General features: G+C 37.9%; 1 protein-coding gene across 4 annotated transcripts in view; it reads right to left on the minus strand.

The window, feature by feature from the left end:
* ATG10 (autophagy related 10) overlaps positions 1–20,161 on the minus strand; it is a 247,464-nt gene that overhangs the window by 71,651 nt on the left and 155,652 nt on the right. For all 4 annotated transcript variants that reach the window (XM_077759859.1, XM_077759861.1, XM_077759860.1 and 1 more), the window contains exon 5: positions 5,741–5,838. In XM_077759859.1, the coding sequence (XP_077615985.1) occupies positions 5,741–5,838 (98 nt within the window). The remainder of the gene's footprint in view (positions 1–5,740; positions 5,839–20,161) is intronic.

Raw genomic sequence — 20,161 nt, forward strand, 5'->3', positions numbered from 1 at the left:
ATGTGCCTCTTGATAGAAGTATCCAGAATAATCTATGAAGTATTCTTGCCTCAAAAAACAAACCTGAATCTGATCAAGCTTCCAGGTCTAACTACCAGTTTAAGGAAAATGCAGAGAGGAACACACCAAACAACATCACAGAGACACAATTAGGAAAACAGCAACAACAAAACAGACTACAAATACTACAGGACAGATAACCTTGTTTCTTCAACAAAAATTTGTGAAGAAAGAAAGAGAGAGGAAGGAGAATTGTAGTTTCAAAAGTCTTAAGAGATGTTAACTATTTTAACATATAAGCCCTATTTGAATCCTGATTCATAGAAATTGTAAAAAAAAAGAACCCCAACTATGGAAATTTAAACATCAACTGCTTATTTAATGATATTAAGAAATTATTAATTTATTTGTGGTAAGAGAAATGTGGTTATGTTTTAAGAAACCTTACCTTTTTTTAAATTAAACTTTTTATTTTGAGATAACTGTAGAATCAAATGTAGTTATAAGAAATGATACAAAAATATCATTCATGGGGCACCTGGATGGCTCAGTGAATTAAGCATCCAACTTCAGCTCAGGTCATGATCTCACAGTTCGTGGGTTCAAGCCCCATGTTGGGCTCTGGGCTGACAGCTCAGGGCCTGGAGTCTGCTTCATATTCTGTCTTCCTCTCTCTCTGTCTCTCTCTCTCTGCCCCTCCCTAGCTTGTTCTCTTTCTCTCTCTCAAAAGTAAATAAATAAACATTAAAAAAAAAGATCATTCATAGCCTTCACCCAGTTCCCCAATGGTAACATCCTGCAAAATTATAGTACAATATCACAACCAAGATACTAACATCGATACACTCAAACACAGGATATTTCCATAGCTACAAGGTTCCCTTGTGTTGCCTTTAATAGCCACACCCTCTTCCTTCCCAGGAACACCTTCTTCTCTAACACCCAACAGCCACAAATCCATTCTCTAATGTATAATTTTGTCATTTCAAAAATGTTAGATTAAATGGCATCATATACTATGCAACCTTTTGAGATTGGCTTTTGTACTGAGAATAATCCTCTGCCCACTCATTCAGGTTGTTCAGCCTATCAGTAGTTGGTCCCTTTGTATTACTGAGTAGCATCCCCTAGTAAGGATATACCACTTTGTTTAATCTCCATGCTCTGAAGGACATCAGAGTTGTTTCCATTTGGGCTATTATGGGTACAGCTTCTAGAAACACTGGTGTAAAGCCCTTATCTTTTAAACATACATACTTAAAGTTTTATGGATGAGATAGTATATCTAGGATTTGCTTTTAAAAATTCCAGATTGGGTGAGATATTGAAAAAAATAAGATTGACCATTAGTTTGTAAAATATATTATACCATTACCTCTACTTTTGTCATATGCTTATAATTTTCCATAATATAAAGTTTACAAACAAGAAAATAGCACAAAACAATTACTTATCTGACCACTTACACACCCACATACATAACTATACAATTTTCAATTAAAATTGGAGGTATGCTTTCTTATCTTAAGTCTGTGCCAAGATAGCAAGAGTTTTTTACCTAAAACAGAGAGCCCACATCTAAGAATGATGATTATTGTAACATTTCATTGTATCATTTTGGGCAGATCCAACCTAGGCATCTGTTAACTTACTTTCAGAAGTTCTTTATTAGGCTACAGGGTTGAGATAATAGGTAATTCCTAATGGTGGACAAAAGCAGGTAAGTAATCACCATAATCAAATGTATGAGATTCATTAGTGGCTTGTCGTCAAAAGAGAGCATTCATGTCTGACATGAACAGATCCTTATCATCAAGACAAATGCTGAGAGAACAGAAGTGTCATTACTAAAGATGAAGAGCAACAAACTATATGAGCACAATCAAGCCTTACAAAGAAGTGAAATGCATTTTACATTATGCGAGGGCTGCTTTTGTCTTTAAGCCACTCTGGAGGACAGGATATCATTATCACGTTCAGTCTGCAAGCTAATAGTTCTTTAGTATAGTTCTGCAAACCGCCATCTACTATTCGGTGCCACCAATATTCCGTCAGCTCATTCTCCCCTAGTGCTGCATCACACCACCCCATTACCACACTGAGGACACCCTACTTCTTCTCATGTGGGGCTTTACAAAAATGAAGGCACACTCTCTCAAAGATCTCAAGCAAAGAAGAGCATGTAAATATAAACCCATTAATGAATCTAGGATTAAAAGCCAAGACATTCAAAGGAAATACTCATGATGACTTTTATATGCCAGTGATGCAAAGGCAACAAGAGGGTTTCCCTGGCTAGGTCTTTAAAGACTGCATATGCACTGTGATGAGCAATTCGAAAGCTTCAACAAAGTATGTTGTCAAAAATGGGACAGATTGGGGCACCTGAGTGGCTCAGTCGGTTAAGCACCCAACTTCAGCTCAGGTCATGACCTCACAGTTCGTGGGTTCAAGCCCCGCATCTCTGAGCTGTCAGCACAGAGCCTGCAGCGTGCTTCGGATTCTGTGTCCCCCTCTCTCTCTCCGCCCCTCCCTGATCACACTGTCTCTCTCTGTCTCTCAAAAATAAATAAATGTTAAAAAACTTTTTAAATTGTTTCTTTAAAAAAAGTGAGATAGATGTCCACAGATCAATCCCCATAACATAAGTTCCAAAGGAACATCTAAATGGTACAGTTGTGTTGTAGTTGTATTGTAGTCCCTCCCATTAAGTGAGCCCCACGCTTGGGTGTTAAAAATAGTAACACTTAGGGGCGCCTGGGTGGCTTAGTCGGTTAAGCGTCTGACTTTCACTTGGGTCATGATCTCGCGGTTCGTGGGTTCGAGCCCCACGTCGGGCTCTGTGCTGACTGCCAGCTCAGAGCCTGGAGCCTATTTCAGTCTGTGACTCCCTCTCTCTCTGACCCTCCCCTGCTCACGCTGTCTCTCTCTCTCTCCTAGAAATAAATAAAAAACATTAAAAAAAAAATTAAAAAAAAATAGTAACACTTATTGTGATTTGATCATTACTACTATACCATGACAGGTAGGAAGAAGATGGTCCATTAGTAGGCTGTCTCTATGTCACTTAAGTGTCTAAAAATTAAAAGATATTAGTCAGTATCTCCAAAAACAATGTACAGATTAGTTCATTTGGTTGGTTTGGCAAGTTAGGAGTTCTATCAATAAAAAGAAGTCTATTAGCAACTTCATATTAGGAAACTAAGAAAATATAGTTGAGTCCAAAGTCTTGTTCACAGGTCACAAGTCAGAACAAAGACACATAGAATTAAAACCCAAAATGACACAGATCACTGGGTTTTGTGCTATAGGCTTGCACTGAGATTAATAACAGGGCTACTAGTGGCAGAAAAAGAAAAGGGTAAGAATTGGACTCAGGAACAAAATGCAAAATATAAATTAAAAGGAGCAGAGAAAAAAGGCACTAAAGTAAAATACATATGAGTTCCGGGATGTCTTTGCCATCTACCTTTTGCCTCTATGTTTTGCCATCTTCCTTGACTCTTACAACCAACCATGTTCTGAGACCTGTGGATTCTGACATAACAGTATACATTTTGAGAGGCACCTGGGTGGCTCAGTTGGTTAATCGTCTGAGTTCAGCTCAGGTCATGATCTCAGTTTGTGGGTTTGAGCCTCGTGTCGGGCTCTGTGCTGACAGCTCAGAGCCTGGAGCCTGCTTCAGATTCTGTGTCTCCCTCTCTTTCTGCCCCTCCTCTGCTCAAGCTCTGTCTGTCTCAAAAATACATAAACATTTAAAACCAACCAACCAACAAACAAAATCTCCCCCAAAAATTATACATTTTGAGACAGTCTGTGGTCACCTAGCAGGACAATGGAAGTTGAAACTTGTAGCACTCAATACTTAAAGGTTAATCTAAAATGCTTTGCATAGGGGCACCTGGGTGGCTCAGTCAGTTATGCGTCTGACTCTTGGCTTTGGCTCAGGTCATGATCTTGTGGTTCGTGAGATCAAGCCCCACATCTGGCTCCATGCTGGCAGTGTGGAGTCTGCTTAGGATTCTCTCTCTCTCTCTCTCTCTCTCTCTTTCTCTCCGAGGATTCTCTCTCTTCTCTCTCTCCCTGCCCCTTCCCCACTTGTGTGCACATTCACTCTCAAGATAAACTTAAAAAAATAATAAAATGCTTTGCATAAAACAAAACTCTCTTGCAAAAAATCTTTATGATGGATTTGCTTATATATCTCTTTATCCTACTTCATAGCAACTACCCATGCCTGGTCTATAGAACTGGGATTTCAGAGGGGGTCATTTTTGTGAGCTGAAATGGTTTCAAGAAAGAAACACAAGAGAACAAAATGGAAATATAAAGATAGAACAAAGGCAATAGGGAAGAAATTAAGTCTGGAAAGAATTCTAAGAACAAACTGCACAGAATAGCTTCTGGAAAACAAATAGCCTTGTTCAGCAGGAGCTGAGACTTGTAGAGCAGAGTAGGAGTAGATGATCAGCTCGAAAGGGCAGGTTGGAGCCAGGCAGTGGCAGACATAGAGCCCCAGTCAGGCATTTAGGCCACACGCCCTAGGCTTTTGAAGCTACAGCAGGTTTGCACATAGGCAAGTTAAATGACCGTGGTTCGGAGGATGCGACTAATGGTAGGAGAAGGGAGTGAAGCAGCGGTCCCAAGAGGCAAGGGCTTACTAATTGTTCCAGGGGAGACCACAGGAATTGATCTATGTATGAGGGCAAGGGTGGGAAGGTAAAGGAAAAGATCAACTTGAGGAGCTGTGTGAAACATGAATGCACATGTACTTAAACCTAGTTTGTAGCCAATTAAAACCTAGAAAATGGTCCTTTGGAGTCACTGTCACAGAACTACTTATAAGATGCTGAGGATTCTTATGCTGATTGGGAAGTAAACTGTCATTATTATGATCAAATACATAAGAGAGCATAAAAATTCCAATGGCTGATAAAGTCATTTTTAAAGGAAGCTTTGATTAAGCTTAACAGAGGCCAGGAAAAAATAAGATTTTTGATAAAAGTAAAAATTATTTTTAAGGAGACCATGATTGGTTGCAAGGTGATGAGTATTTTTAAATTTCTAAAATAATTAACTGCTGATTTTAGCAAGGCAGTAATAATGACTTATATGATTGACAGATCTATTTTTCACTACTTTTGCAAATCTACTTTTTATATCTACTTTTGCAGATGTATTTTCTCTACTTTTTTTAGATTGCCATTGCAAACCTATTATTAATCAAAAGTTAATTTTCTTGGCAAACGTACCTATGAGTAAAACTCTGAAACACTGTAGGTGACACAAACTAAATCATGCACTTCTTAGTGAATATCCCAACTTAGCTCCTATTCTCATTTCCTTCATACATTTTTATTGACTGTTCACTATATGATAAGTACTATATCAGTGCCGGGTGTACCATAAAGAAAAAAACAGGGTCTGCCCACACGGGAGCACACGGTATAATGACAACGAAAGACATTAAAATGTTTTCAAAAAACTGTCCAAATATATAATTTAAAATTGTGACAAGCCCTATAAAGGAAAATTACAGGGTGCTTCGGGAGCTTATAACAGGAAGGCTAAACCGACTCTGGGTCTGAGAAGGTGTTTTAAAGGAAAACTGTTTCTGAACTGAAATCTGTTAAGGCTGTAGTGAAATGAAATAGGCAAAAAGAGTAGGGGAGAGAATACTAGAAGAAAAGATGAGCAGAGGGAAAGAATGACATATAATAAAATAAAAATATTCTCTAACCTGTTGGGTAATAGTGTCCCATGGCTCCTGCAGCACCCGTGTCTTATAGCACTCGTGGATTCCTTCCCATATGTCCTTCAGAGCTAAAGGTCTTCCATCTGCAAAAGCATGGTAAAGACAGTCAGTAATCCATTTGACACAATGGTGCTTGGTGTCTATCTAAAACTACTAGAAGAGGGGCGCCTGGGTGGGTTAGTCAGTTAAGCGTCTGACTTTCGCTTAGGTCATGATCTCGCGGTTCGTGGGTTCGAGCCCCGCGTTGGGCTCTGTGCTGACTGCCAGCTCAGAGCCTGGAGCCTGTTTCAGCCTGTGACTCCCTCTCTCTCTGACCCTCCCCTGCTCACGCTGTCTCTCTCTCTCTCTCTCCTAGAAATAAATAAAAATATTAAAAAAAAAAACTACTAGAAGAATATTATAATTAAAAAAAATCTTTGCTAGTACACATATTACTTATATATCAAAAGAGTGCTATGGGAATTACTATTTTCTTCCTGAGGGAAATTTAAGCACTCAAGCTTCTCTCCTTTGTAACCTTCTAACAGTTAAATTATCTGCTCATTCATTGCCTATAGGAATTCTGCAAAATAAATGAAATCCAAATGTGTTTTAGAAATAACTAATAGATACAAGCATAGGCAAAGGACCAGGAAGACAGACTTCCATATTCACAAGGGTGCAAGATGAATACCTCTGAAATTTTAATACTTCCCCTAGTTCTTAAATCAAAGACCGTACACATGCTTCATTCACTCTCTCACTGACTAAATATCTGTAATGTTCAAATCACTATGTCGAGTACCATGGGGAATAGAGAAAAGGAAAGCACATAATTTATCCTAGTAAGAAGCCTACCATTTACTAGGGAAACTATGACAAGTGTATGAATAGTATATTGATACTAAAACACTAGGTAGAAAGTGGTGGCTGCCAAGATGAAAACTGAAGTTCTCAGACAGTCCAGAGGAGGGAGCCATTAACACCTAGTGTTTGTGACAGGTGGAGAAAGGGAATAGTTAAGGGCAGAGGGACATGAGAAGGAATCAGCATGAATCAGAGATTAGGAAAATGTCTAGTGAACCAGAGTTCTCTCTCTCTTTCTTTAAAAAGCATCTACAATTCACTTATATTTGTAACAATCCAAATAATGTATTTTATGAAGATCACTATGGCATAAGATTAGTAGAGAAATAGGTAACTAAATTTGCAAAATAAAGGAGAAAGAGAAAATTACCTAAAGACTTTGAACCCACACACTGCAGGACAGAAGCGATCTTACTACTAGAATTTAATGCTACTGTCCCACTCAGAGCTATCAAGTCCTCAGAACTTATGAGTGTGCTCCCTTCTTTAGCAAGTGGACAATGATACTTAAAGAAAACTCGTCACTATATCAAATCATTAGACCCAAAGAAGTATTTGGTCATCAGGTTACAGTAAAACTTGGGGAAATAATCTACCCAAATCATGCCCCCCAAAGCAAAAGGTATTGCATTCAGACTTACGGACTTTAAGTAGAGATGGAGAGTGTAGGAGAAGAGTGCTGGACTTGGAGTCCGGGCTGATTTTTAATTCTGCTGTTGGCACTTACTTTCTTTTCTTTCTATTTTTAAAAAATTTTTGTAATGTCTATTTATTTTTGAAGGAAAGAGAGACAGAGTGTGAGCAGGGGAGGGGCAGAGAGAGGGAGACACAGAATCCAAAACAGGCTCCAGGCTCTGAGCTGTCAGCGCAGAGCCTGACGGAGGGCTCAAACTCCCAAACCACAAGATCATGACCTGAGCTGAAGTCAGTCGCTTAACTGACTAAGCCACCCAGGTGCCCCTGGTGCTTACTCTCTATGTGACTGCAAGCTATTTGGCTTTCAATTTTACCTGTAAATGAGGATAATTATCCTTTTCAAATTCTGTTCACGTGAATAAGTTTGCATCAGTGATCACACCCAGGACTGGGTCAGGCACACAGTCAGAGCTTAATACATAGTAGGTATCTCCTCCCAGCTCCAGTAATTTTCATATTACAAAGCTAAAGGATTCACTTAAAGGCCATTATTTTTTAGAATTTGCTCATGTTTCTACACCATGTACATTATGTTTGATGATATAATACACTAATACCATAGGCAGGCCATTTCTCATGTTTGACCTGAAAAGTTGAACTTTTCCTCAACCTTTATTTTCAATAAATAGCAATAGAATATTTTGATACATTTTCAATAAGTATCTTCATCTTGGCATTTATCTGGCGGCAGGAGACCATTATCTTGTGATAAATAGTTTTATTCCATTGACATTTCCATGTCTGTAAAATGAACAAGATTTATTCATCCAATTAACATTTGAATGTCATGTTTAGCTACAAGTTAAAAACAAGCTGTCTTCAGTATCTGTATTATATTGTTTTCTGAACACATTTACAGAGCAGGGCCAAACTTTGCCCTTAAGATAAGCACTACACATCTTCAAAATATGTATGCATACACGTGTGTGTGTGTGTGTGTGTGTGCATGCACTGATGTTGGAAGAGGGGAACAGGATCTTAAGTACTTCACTGCTAAAAGTAAACCAAATTATAAAATTATAAAGAGATGACATGCTTTTAAAATAATTTTCAGAAGAAATCAAGTTGTAGAAGAATAAAATGTTAGAGCTAGTATAATTACTCATTTTATCAATAAGGCAACCAAGGTCTTAGGAAACATACATCAACCAAAACTAAGCGGCCAGTTCATGACTGCACTGGACCTGGAATTGGAGACTCAGTGCCCTTCCTGCTGTTCCCTGCAGCCTCTGAGGGTGGGTCTCAGTGCCCTTCTCGCTGCAGCCTCTGAGGGCAGAGACCACGTTTTTCCTTTCCTCACTATAGTCCCACAGTGCAGTTCCAAGCCCCACCATTCACACAGTGCAAATGCTTTATAAATATTTACTGAGTAAATGATAAATGAAAGGACACCCTCTTTAATCTTATTTCCTCTAAGAGAAAGGCTTTGCAGACCTAGAGAAGAATCCTGGGTTTAATATCTGGCAATCAATAATGATTTTAATTTTATTCCTTAAAATATTCCAGCCAACAACCCAAGGATGGGGCAAGTGGTTCAGATATTACCACTGACAAAACCCCACACACTCTGCTGGAACCATTCATACAACATGCAATCATCAGTCGCTAGCAGCAATGTGGAAAGGCCCAGAACAAGCGTTATACAATATTTTCATCAGATTTGATGCCAGCATTGAGGGTATGTGACATAAGTTTTCAGACAACCAAACATATTACTAACATATGTTATCTAACATATTACAACAGAGGAATTTAAAAAAATGATCTGGTCAACTTAGAATAACAGATAATTACAGAGTTAAAAATAAGTTCAAAACAGAAAAAGAAGCATGATACTCCTACATGCATGTTTGTAACAGTGCTACCCACCTGCTAGAAAGAGAACAGTGCTTTTTAAGTGAATAAATTCTCCAGTGCATTTACAGACTGTTTAAAAACACAGGTATCAGAGCGCCTGAGTAGCTCCATAGGTTGAGCGTCCAACTCTTCATTTCAGCTCAGGTCATGATCGTGAGGGTATGCACTGTGACTGGGCACATTGATGATAAAAGCTTGGGGAAAAGAACCCACGTTTTACTTCATTAAGTCATTATTGTCATATGTGTATGTGGGAGGCTCGTGGGATTGATCCCTGTGTTGGGCTCCACGCTGAGTATGGAGTCTGCTTGAGATTCTTTCCCCTACCCCTTCTCTCTTTACATCTGCCCTCTCCCCAACTCATGCTGTTTCTCTCTAAAATAAAAACTAATATTAATGATATGCCCTAAAAAACATGGATTAATGATGCATAAATGAGTGCTTCTACAAGCTACTCTGACAGGAGTGCCAATCTCTCCAGCTTCTGCTGACCATTTACGCTGCAGATGATCTGGATAATATAGCTTTGCCTCCCACATAAACATATGACAATAATGACTTAATGAATTATGATGTGGGTTCTTTTTCCTAAGCCTTTATCATCAATGTGCCAAGTCACAGCTTATACCCTCACGAACAAAGACATAGAAGAGTTAGTTTTATGATTTTTTATGCAAAAACAAAAAATTTTGACCTAATCAGCCATGTCTCCAAACCATACCTTACACTGCTGACACATAAAATATATTCAAAATATGATGATGATTCTAATTATTTCAAAACCAAATGGAACCTTCAGAAATTCCACTGAAACCAATAAACTGAGATCATCAAATAATTTTCAAAATCATGTCATAGAAATAGAGCCTAAAATATTGCAGATATTTAAAGAAATTTGTGATTTTTTTTTTTAATTTTAGAGATTGCATGCATGAGCTGGGGAGAGAGGCAGAGTGAGAGAGAAAGAGAATCCCAAGACGACTCCATGCTCAGTGCAGAGCCCAAAGTGGAGCTCGATCCCATGACCCTGAGATCATGACCTTAGCCGAAATCAAGAGTTGGACACTCAACTGAATGAACCACCCAGCCGCCCCTGGATTTTGTGATTTTGAATCTATCTATCTATCTATCTATCTATCTATCTATCTATCTAAACCAAAGATCCAAAACTTTAATTAACATAAAATTGTGGGCATAAATAAATACTTGGTTAAGTTCATGAAACACATTATAATGTGCCTTCATGTTCACTTGAAGGTATCTTCAATCAGTAACTTTAAGTCCTGCTAAGAGGGTCTATTTTTTTCTGTCTGGCCTAAGTCAGATGAGACACAAGCATACTCAATCAACAACTCCCTAGTTTTAGACCTAAGATATTCGATAGCACTAATTTTAACATGCTTAGAAATCTCATTAATCACATTGAGGCTGAGAAACTCAGTAAAATCCCTTGCATACTTGAAAAATTGAAGTAGAAGCTGAAATAATTTCAGCAGCAACCTACAAAGTAAGCATGGTAAATTAAGGTCATTTATTTAACAAGTGTTTATTGAGTGCCTACTGTGTGCCTCTATTTCCTGGAATGACAACACACATCTGAGCTAAAGGAATATTCTGTCAGCAACCTAGAACGTCAATGACAAAAGAAAAAGAGACATTGGATGAAAAATAGAATAATTAAAAAGTACAATCTTTAGCAACTGCCAGTAGCATTTAACAATTTTCATATAAAATCTCTCAATTGAATAATAACCTACATGTCAAGTAATCTATATATTACTCAAAATGTGCGGCTCTCTAAATTAAATTTCTCAGGGCTATTAGTTTTCATGAATCAAATAACAGCATGAGATATTTCACTGGCACCACCTAACTCTAGCTCAAGCACACAGAAATCACCTTTATCCTATTGTGCATGGTTTCACTAAAATTTCCTAACTCCTAAAATGAAGATTACAGAGAGTATATGTTATTTACAGTAAGTTGAATAATAATGTTCTGAATCTGGTCACTAGAAATAAAAAGGGAAAAGTGGATTATTCACAATGAAATCTGTCATTATTCGATGTACTGTCTTCAAGAGGGGTTTGAAGGATATAAAAATTCATGTCATACTCCACAGTAAGGCAGAGACGATGCTCTACCAAAGGAGAAAATTCATTTTTGCTTCAGTGAGAAAACTACATTGTGATATGAAGTGAGTGTTAATTGTTCATGTACATTCATATCAGAAACTATGCTGCCTAATTCTGGAATTTTTATTTATTTCTACATACATTTCTATCACTTTGTGTCTTTATTAATCTCTCTGAATGAATATTCCAAAAATACAGATTATGGCAACTTCTCTTTACTTACATATGACATGGTTAACTCGCATGTTTCTGAAATTTTGTTTACTGCATCAGGCAGTAAAAAAAAGAGAGGCTTAAAAGAGTTTGAGTCTGAACCTGATAATTTTCTATGCATCTTGGAATAAATCACTTAACTCCTTCGAGAACTAAGTTTTTATGTATGTGCACAAGGATAATAACAGTTCCTACTTTACAATGGTATTGTGAGGATCAAGAAAACAACACAGCTAGCATTATTTCTTTTAATTTTTTATTTTCACTTATTTCTTTATTTATTTACTTACTTAATTTAGAGCCCAATGAAGGGCTCAATCTCACTAACCACTATCAGATCATGACCTGACTGGAAATCAAGAGTCCGATGCTTAACAACGAACTGAGTCACCCAGGTGCCCCAACACAGCTAGCATTATTGAAAGGTACTACATGCCAAGCCCCATTTCATATATTAGCTTACAAACCTCANAGATGCTTAACAACGAACTGAGTCACCCAGGTGCTAGCATTATTGAAAGGTACTACATGCCAAGCCCCATTTCATATATTAGCTTACAAACCTCAGAACTCCATGAGGTAGGTATTACTACTATGATTATTATTATCTCAAAAAAATTTTTTTTGGATGAAAGAAAAGAAAACAAAAAGTTAGATAATGGCAGTTCATTAGTAGAAGAGCTATGAATCAGAACCAATGCTTTCTGACTCCAGGCCCTGCACTTTCACCACTACACTCTATGTCTCTGTACCCAAGAGCTCTCTGCAAACCATAAAGCAATGCACACATATTGGTTATGCTATTGTAATTGTCACTAGTAGTCTCCACCAATACTACCTAGCATAGGAATATCTAGAATTTTGCCTTTCCTGGGTTTCTTACTAGGCTGGCCTGCCCTTTCAGTCATCATTGCATGGACAAATCCCAAGTCCAGCCAAGATCTCTCTTAATCACTCCAGCTCAAGATAATCTCTGCTTTCTGAGCCCTAGTTGCAATTTTCCCCCAGCTTTACTGAGATATAATGGACATACAACATGGTATAAGATTAAGGTATACAGCATGATTTAATATATGTATATATTAGGAAATGTTTACCACAAAAGGTTAGTTATCACATCCATCTCCTCACATAGTTACCCTTTGTATGTGTGTGGTTAGAACATTTAAAATCTATTCTCTCAGTTAAGTTTCAGGTGTACAATAAAATATTGTTAATGATAGACACCATGCTGTATATTAGATCCCAGAACTTACTTATATTATAAATGAAAATCTGTACCCTTTGACCAACATCTCCTCATTTCCCCTACTACCCCACCTCTGGAAACCACCAATCTACTCTTCCTGATGGCAATTTTTAGCTCTGCTATGGCTATTAACACATTGTACTTGTTAGTGAATTTCAGACCTGTCTTGTTTCCCTCACTAGACCTTATGTTCCTTGAGGGCATCATCCTTCTCTGATTTCCTTTATTCATCTCCGTATTCCACAGACACCTTCATGCCTTGTACCCAAATATTTTTCAATGGTGGAAGAGATGAACATTCAACATTATTTCTAGAGCAATTAGCACAATTACTACTAAAAATAAAGACTAAACAATCATGATAAAAATCATGATTTACATATATATAAACATGCTTGAGGGCATCTGGGTGGCTCAGTTCAGCATCCAACTCATGATTTCCACTCAGGTCATGATCTCATGGTCATGTGACTGAGCCTCACGTGGCACTCTGCGCTGAGTGTGGGACCTGTTTGGGATTCTCTTTTTCTCTCTCTGACCCTCCCCCATGGGCCCCCCTTATAAATAAAAAAAAACTAAAAAATCCATGCTTATATAAATCTATAGTATTAAGTAGATGCAGATATAGTGGATATTTGGCTTTTCAGTATCCAAACATACTTCCAATTTGGGACAGAAACTCCAAAATAAGTAGAAGGCAGAGCCCCATTTCTCACTACTAAAGCCAAAGGGAAGTAGACATTCCTGTCATTATAATGCATTCACTTGACTCTAAGTTCTACCTTTCCAATAAATCCTTTTTTGTTTATCATGGTCAGGTTCAAATATTTGCAAACAAGTATACCTAACAAATATAGCCCAGATAAATGGTTCAAAAGACTTGCTTAATCATAATGTATTTTTAAAATGACCAGTGCAAATTTTTTAAATGTTATATATTTGCCTAGCAATTTGAGTAGAAAACAAATATAAGACATCTTTTCATTACATAAGAAAGTGTATGTATGCATGTTCATAAAAAACAGGACATACAGTACAGGACAGAAAGGGTAGTTTTTTGATGTTTATTTATTTATATTTATTTTTTATGTAATTTTTAATGTTTATTTTTGAGAGAGACAAAGACATAGTGTAGGTAAGGGAGGGGCAGAGAGAGAGGGAGACACAGAATCTGAAGCAGGCTCCAGGCTGAGATCTGTCAGCACAGGTCTTGACGGCGGGGGTGGGGTGGAACCCACAAACCACAAGATCATGACCTGAGCTGAAGTCGGATGCTCAACCAACTGAGCCACCCAGGTGCCCCTAATGTTTATTATTATTTTTGAGAGAGAGAGAGAGAGAAAGAGTGCAAGAGAGAGAGCGTGAGAGTGAGCGTGAGCAGGGAAGGATCAGAGAGAGAGGGAGACACAGAATTCGAAGCAGGCTCTAGGCTCCAAGCTGTCAGCACAGACAGAGCTCAACACAGGGCTTGAACCCATGAACTGCAAGATGGTGACCCAGCTGAAGTTGGACACTTAGCCAACTGAGCCACCCAACTGCCCCCAAAAACGACTGATTTTGAGTCACCATAAACAGTCCACATATTGTGTTAAAAAAAAAAAATAAGAGTTATAATGCAAGTGATGCTATAACTCTCATTTGAGTTAAGTTAAATACTTACTTAGTATAAGTACATGCAAAACCATCTTGAGGAATCTCTTAAGCAGAAAATGTCCCAAGGGAAACAATGTTGGGTCTCCAATATACTTGAGATACCAATTTTGAATAGATAACCTATTCATCAGCACTCTAAGGTCCAAATCACCAGATGAATATCTACAACATTAGGTCTACTAGTTCTGAAGCAGAAGGCACTCTATCCACAGTGTTCTGAGGCTTTGATTCCAACCTCTTGGTGCATCCCAGTACTCAGCATTTTGGATTCCTGGCTCTCCTCAAACCTCAGTACCTCCAGCACTTGGACCTACTATGCCCTATAGCAGCTCCTTGAGTATCAATCTAACTTAACCCTCTCCCCACAGAAAATGCAGTCTCCACCTTCTTAGCATAACATCTAATATATGGACTTAAAGAACTTGGCTTTGATGACTTTAAAGAAAGAGGAAAGCAAAAGAATAGAATAGAATGGAATGGAATAGAATAGAATAGAATAGAATAGAATAGAATAGAATAGAATAAAGAAAGAAGAAAGCAATAACCTAGCTTCAAATTGAACAGTGATTTTTTTTTCCCCAGCAGATTTAGAAAATAGGCAAATGAATTTTTGTTCTGGGCACACAGCAAGCACTCATGTATGTTTTACAGGCTGTCTCAAATAGGAGCCATTTGCCAAGAGTAAAGCAAAGAAATGTTTCTCCTTTATGGAGCACAACACAAGCATTCACCTATCTAGGAAAGCTAAAATATAGTCTCTTGCAGGTAAGAAAATAAATTTACCTTTCCATGTCCTTTGCCTGGCCTCTGGATCCATTTAAAATCTCTTGCTTTTTGTGGATGTGGTGTTTTCTACTAAAACAAATTAGAATGAACCTTTTGGCTAATTAGCTCTCCGTATAGTTTTGTTTCACATTTCTCTAGCATTTTTTTTTCGTTAGAACATTCTTAAACCAGGGCTTGATTTTTCAATGGGATTCTATTCCCATCATATGTTCTAAGCCAGCATTCTAACTCCTCATATTGTTTCAAACATTTACATGGTTCAACAAATAATTCTTGTCAAATATCCTCTATTGTTTGGATTTTTCAATTTGAATATCTTTGTATGAGTTGAATAGTTTTTCATCATTTTTCTTAATAACGTTCACTGTTTGCTCTTTAAATTTCATTTGAATCCCTAGAATCTTTTTTCTAACTTACCAAATTCATGTTCCATTCCATCATCATAGCTTTGGCTAGATTTGCTAACTTTGTATAAATATATATGGCATATATGAATTTCCTTAAAGATTCACTACAATCGAATACGACTCTAAATTATCTGTCAAATCATTTTCTACTTTCTGCTTATTGTAAATAACTAGAATCATTTTTGCCTCAATCTTTAAAGATCTCTCTAATCCAACTTTTCTTTACTGTTCAACAAGCTACCTTAACTCTCAGTGTGCTGGCAATCCCTCCCAATACATTATCTCTGTCATAATTTGACTTCAACATATCTTTAAAAACATTTCTTCCACAGTTCATCCTAAGGAAACTCTTACTTCAAACTGGCCTCTCATTGTTTCCCAGATATGCCATCCTCTCTCCACCCTATAGTGTGGCACCCACCCTCCTCATCTTCTCCAATGTTTTTCCCAGCCTCTTCAGAAAAACCAACCTGTTACCTTCCCTTCCAAGGTGTTCAACGGAGCTTTGGATATTTTACTTTTATTTTCCAGTGTCCTCCAACTCCATCTTTCTCTTTTCCTGTTATTCTCTTCTATGGAATGCATAGAAGACAATTTTCTTCTGTGGAATGCATTCCAAAGACTTCTCCTTGTTCCAGACCATGAACAAGCCTCTTAGTCCTCTTCTTTGATGATTTACACACTGCTCTAAGTCCAAACTTTCCATTATTCTCCCTTTATACTGACCTTTGTCATGGTTTGGTTCATGCTGCCTTTGAGAGTGAATCATTCTTTGGCTATTTCTTTCTCCTTGTTTCTCAATAAGCATCCTTTAGGCATATAACAAGTAGACAAATCTTCCACATGAAATATCTGGGTTACATTTTTAACTCTATACACTTACTCCCTGGACCAATAATAGAATGGATCTCCAGAAAGAACAGACATTCAGTTGCTGAATGGAAGAAATGTTTCCTTTCCTATTCAAAAGCAGCCCTTCTGACTAATTAAAGAAATATGTCAAAACAGTTCCCAAGAAGAACCCATATGTCAGCCAAAGAATTAAATATTTTGAAAATGAGAAGAACCACTTGGTCTATTTTTCAATAGAGATTGCGAACAAAGGAAAAGAAGAAAGACAGGGCAGGAATAAATCAGAATTCAAGCTGAAATAAATATAGAAATCTCGTAATGAAAAAGAAAACTATGAAAGCTTAGGACTCTGGTGAAGCCCTAAGACATCATATATATGCCTAAGGTTTTCACTACATTTCTAACGCTTGCCATCAGCTTTTGACCAAAACCAAGCCTTCCAAAAGGAAAAATGGGACATAAAAAGGTCCTGGATTGATGGACAATAGACACAACCTTCTGCAGGATACAAATACTTCTTTAGCAACATATGCTTCAAAAATAGTGGGGGTGGGAGGCTAGTGAGCACTTGAAGACGTCAGTGTTTTCTAAGAATGGACTCCATATACTGCCAAGCACTATTCGAATGGAGACTATTTATTACTACTTGAGAGAAGTGTAGCTACCTCTCACCCACTGCTGGGTAACAAATGGTATTAAGTGTGTTCCGCTACCTCCTCCAAACTTAGAACGGCGAAAGTAGTTAGGAAAAAAAAAGAAGAAGAAGAATACTGGGAAGGACTTATTTCTTCTCTTAAATCCATGCTACCCCCTAGGGAACTGGGATCCTAAAGGCCCAAGTAGTAGGAATGAGAGGTGCTCACTCAGCAGAAGAATGCTGCTGCAATTTGCCTGTCTGCCTTCAAGGATCAAATAAAATATGTGTTTATAGAAGTGGGGCAGCTGCTCAGCGAGTTTGGATACCCACCCTTTGAGTACTCAAGACTTTCTTTTTTCCTTATTCAACCACTGATGCAGTCTTCGAGAAGCGTCAGACTAAAGAGTAAAGATATACAGTTATTTTGGTTCCTGAACTTCCTGGAGACAACATCACTCTCTTCCTTAAAACCCTCCAGAGCAGTTCAAATAAGACCCCATCACAAGGTTTCCATCTTTGAGTTGCATTCAGAAATGGTTAGAAATTCCTCATCATTCATTCAACAATACTTACTGAGACTGTATCACAGTTAATACTGTGGGTATCAAAATGAGTAAAAGAAAAAAACATGTATGTATTAAACACACACACATACATGCTGCTATGAATAAATCTTATCACTTTTTAGGCTGTAGGTACTCACTATCAATCCCTTTTTACCTTACAGCTCCACCCTCTAGCTTGCTATTTCATAGGGGACAAGCAAACAAAAAGTTCTGTTACAGTGAAACCTGTGATATTATACAGGATATGATTTGAAATGATATGACCAAAAGTGACAAGAGCAAGTGCCATGTTAGCTGAGTCCTAGGCAATAGTTGGCATGGGGTCACTGGTCAGTACAGAGGAATAAGAAGTATTCCTATTCACAATTCAACGGATCTGCATTTCAAGAAACACAATAAATATCTCTTCTGGAATTTAAACCAGTTGATAAAAGAAAAGGTCATATCAATTAAATGGGAACTATTACTACCAACTGCTTTACCAAAAAAAAAAAAAAAAAAAAAAGANAAAGGTACCAGAAGAAAATTCAGAGCAGAGCAGAGAAACTAATTTTTACTAACAATCAAATGGAAAAGAAATGTTAAATATCTGTCAAAAACAAGGCCAAGTGAACTATTTCTGAAGCAACAAAAGACCCCTGAGCGAGAAATTTTATAATCATCCTCTTTCTAGGTCGGAACTCTCTTAGAAAGAGACAAAGAAAAATCTGGACCTGGAATATGAGGAATACATTAGGAATCCATTCACCACACTGACAGAGATTTGTTTAACTAACAGATGGAGGGCCAGAGTAATCAGATATAACAGGAAAAGGGAATGGATTAAGGGGAATAAATGAAAAATTATGACTCCAGAGTAAAGGGCAAAACATTTTTAGAACGCCCATTAGGTTACGTTAGCAGAAAAATAAAAAGAAATTCCTAAAATATGATAAAGGAGAGAACCATTTTTCATGTTTCTCCACCAGAAAAAATTCAGTATGCTGTGAAAAATTAAATTTGATATTTTCATGTATCTGAATAAAGACTAAATAAATTGTGGCATTTAAAAATTCCTAGGGCTCGTTACATACAACACAGAATGGGGAGGAAGGAATAAGGAATCCCACCATATAAAATAAAGGACTTGTTTGGGTTTTCTTTCATTAAGCAGAAATAAAGGGTGTCTTAAAAGTATACGGGTAGGATCCAAGGGAGCTAGTGGGGTGTTTGTTTGTTTTGGAAGAAAGAGAAAACCATCATAAAGAAAAGATCTTGGGAAGTATACAAATTTCATTAAAACATAATCGGACTTGAAGGAACAATTACTGTGCTGTACTGTAAGGGGAGCTGTTGGCACATAAGAGCAAAGTGCATGTATGAGCTCATCCACCAGCCTCGGCAAGACCCACTTCCAGCTAGAAGCAGTCATGTTTCAACACCTCCGATTCCCTAATGCTGACAAGCTAAACAACTTGTTTTGTCTCTGGGAGCTCTTCTCTGGTGATTAACTGCTTATGGTGAATACTAATTATATGAAAGTACAGTACTGAAGAAGTGGTGCCCTATTTCCTCTACCTGCAGCCTTGATACGTCTTTGAATCTAGAAAGGTACTAGGTAGAGACACTGCAAACCCTCCCCCCATTGTAAATAAATGTATCCCCTTCTACTTTTTCCTTCCCCCCACTGTAAATAAATGTTTCCCAAGGACCCTCCATTAACCTCTGGACTCCAAACCAAACAGAATTACAATATAACAAAATGGATGTTTTCAAGGCCTTTAATAATCATATGGATAGGGGCGCCTGGGTGGCTCAGTTGGTTAAGCATCTGACTTCGGCTCAGGTCATGATCTCACGGTTTGTGGGTTTGAGCCCCACGTCAGGCTCTGTGCTGAGAGCTCAGAGCCTGGAGCCTACTTCTGATTCTGTGTGTCCCTCTCTCTGACCCTCCCCTGCTCACTCTGGCTCTCTCTCACTCTCTCTCTCTCAGAAATAAATACAACATTAAAAAAATAATCATATGGATAGATCTGCAGCAAGAGTTCACAAATTAGTAAACTATCAGTGTCCTCAATTCCCAATGTCCCATGTTGAAAATTTACCCCAAATTGTCAGTTCTTAGGAAGTGCACCTCAGATTAAAATCTTCTCACTAGGGAGTCTATGAGAATTTGTTCTTGTGTTTTAAATCCTAAGGGCTTGTTAAACCGCCAACACTGCAAAATTAGAGACCATTAAACAATATAAGGCAGCAAGTGATTAAATCTACCAAATACACATTCAAAGCAGCTTAAGCTACTTTTTAATTAAAAATAAAATATCACTGGCTAAATTCAGATGTCTTAGCTATCCAGAAAAAGTTAGAAGGCTGTTCAAAATGCAAAATGCTGCCGATAAGGCCAGATAGGAAAGGAGAAATAGGGTGGGGGGTAGGTTGGGGCGGCAGAGCCTTGCCATGCTGATCCAGTTTAGTCAGAAGACAAGAAGGGGGGTCCTCAGGACACTAAGGGGTGAGGACGCCATGTGGC

Source organism: Crocuta crocuta, unplaced genomic scaffold, assembly GCF_008692635.1.
Source record: "Crocuta crocuta isolate KB4526 unplaced genomic scaffold, BGI_CrCroc_1.0 scaffold162, whole genome shotgun sequence".
NCBI classification, from domain to species: Eukaryota; Metazoa; Chordata; class Mammalia; order Carnivora; family Hyaenidae; genus Crocuta; species Crocuta crocuta.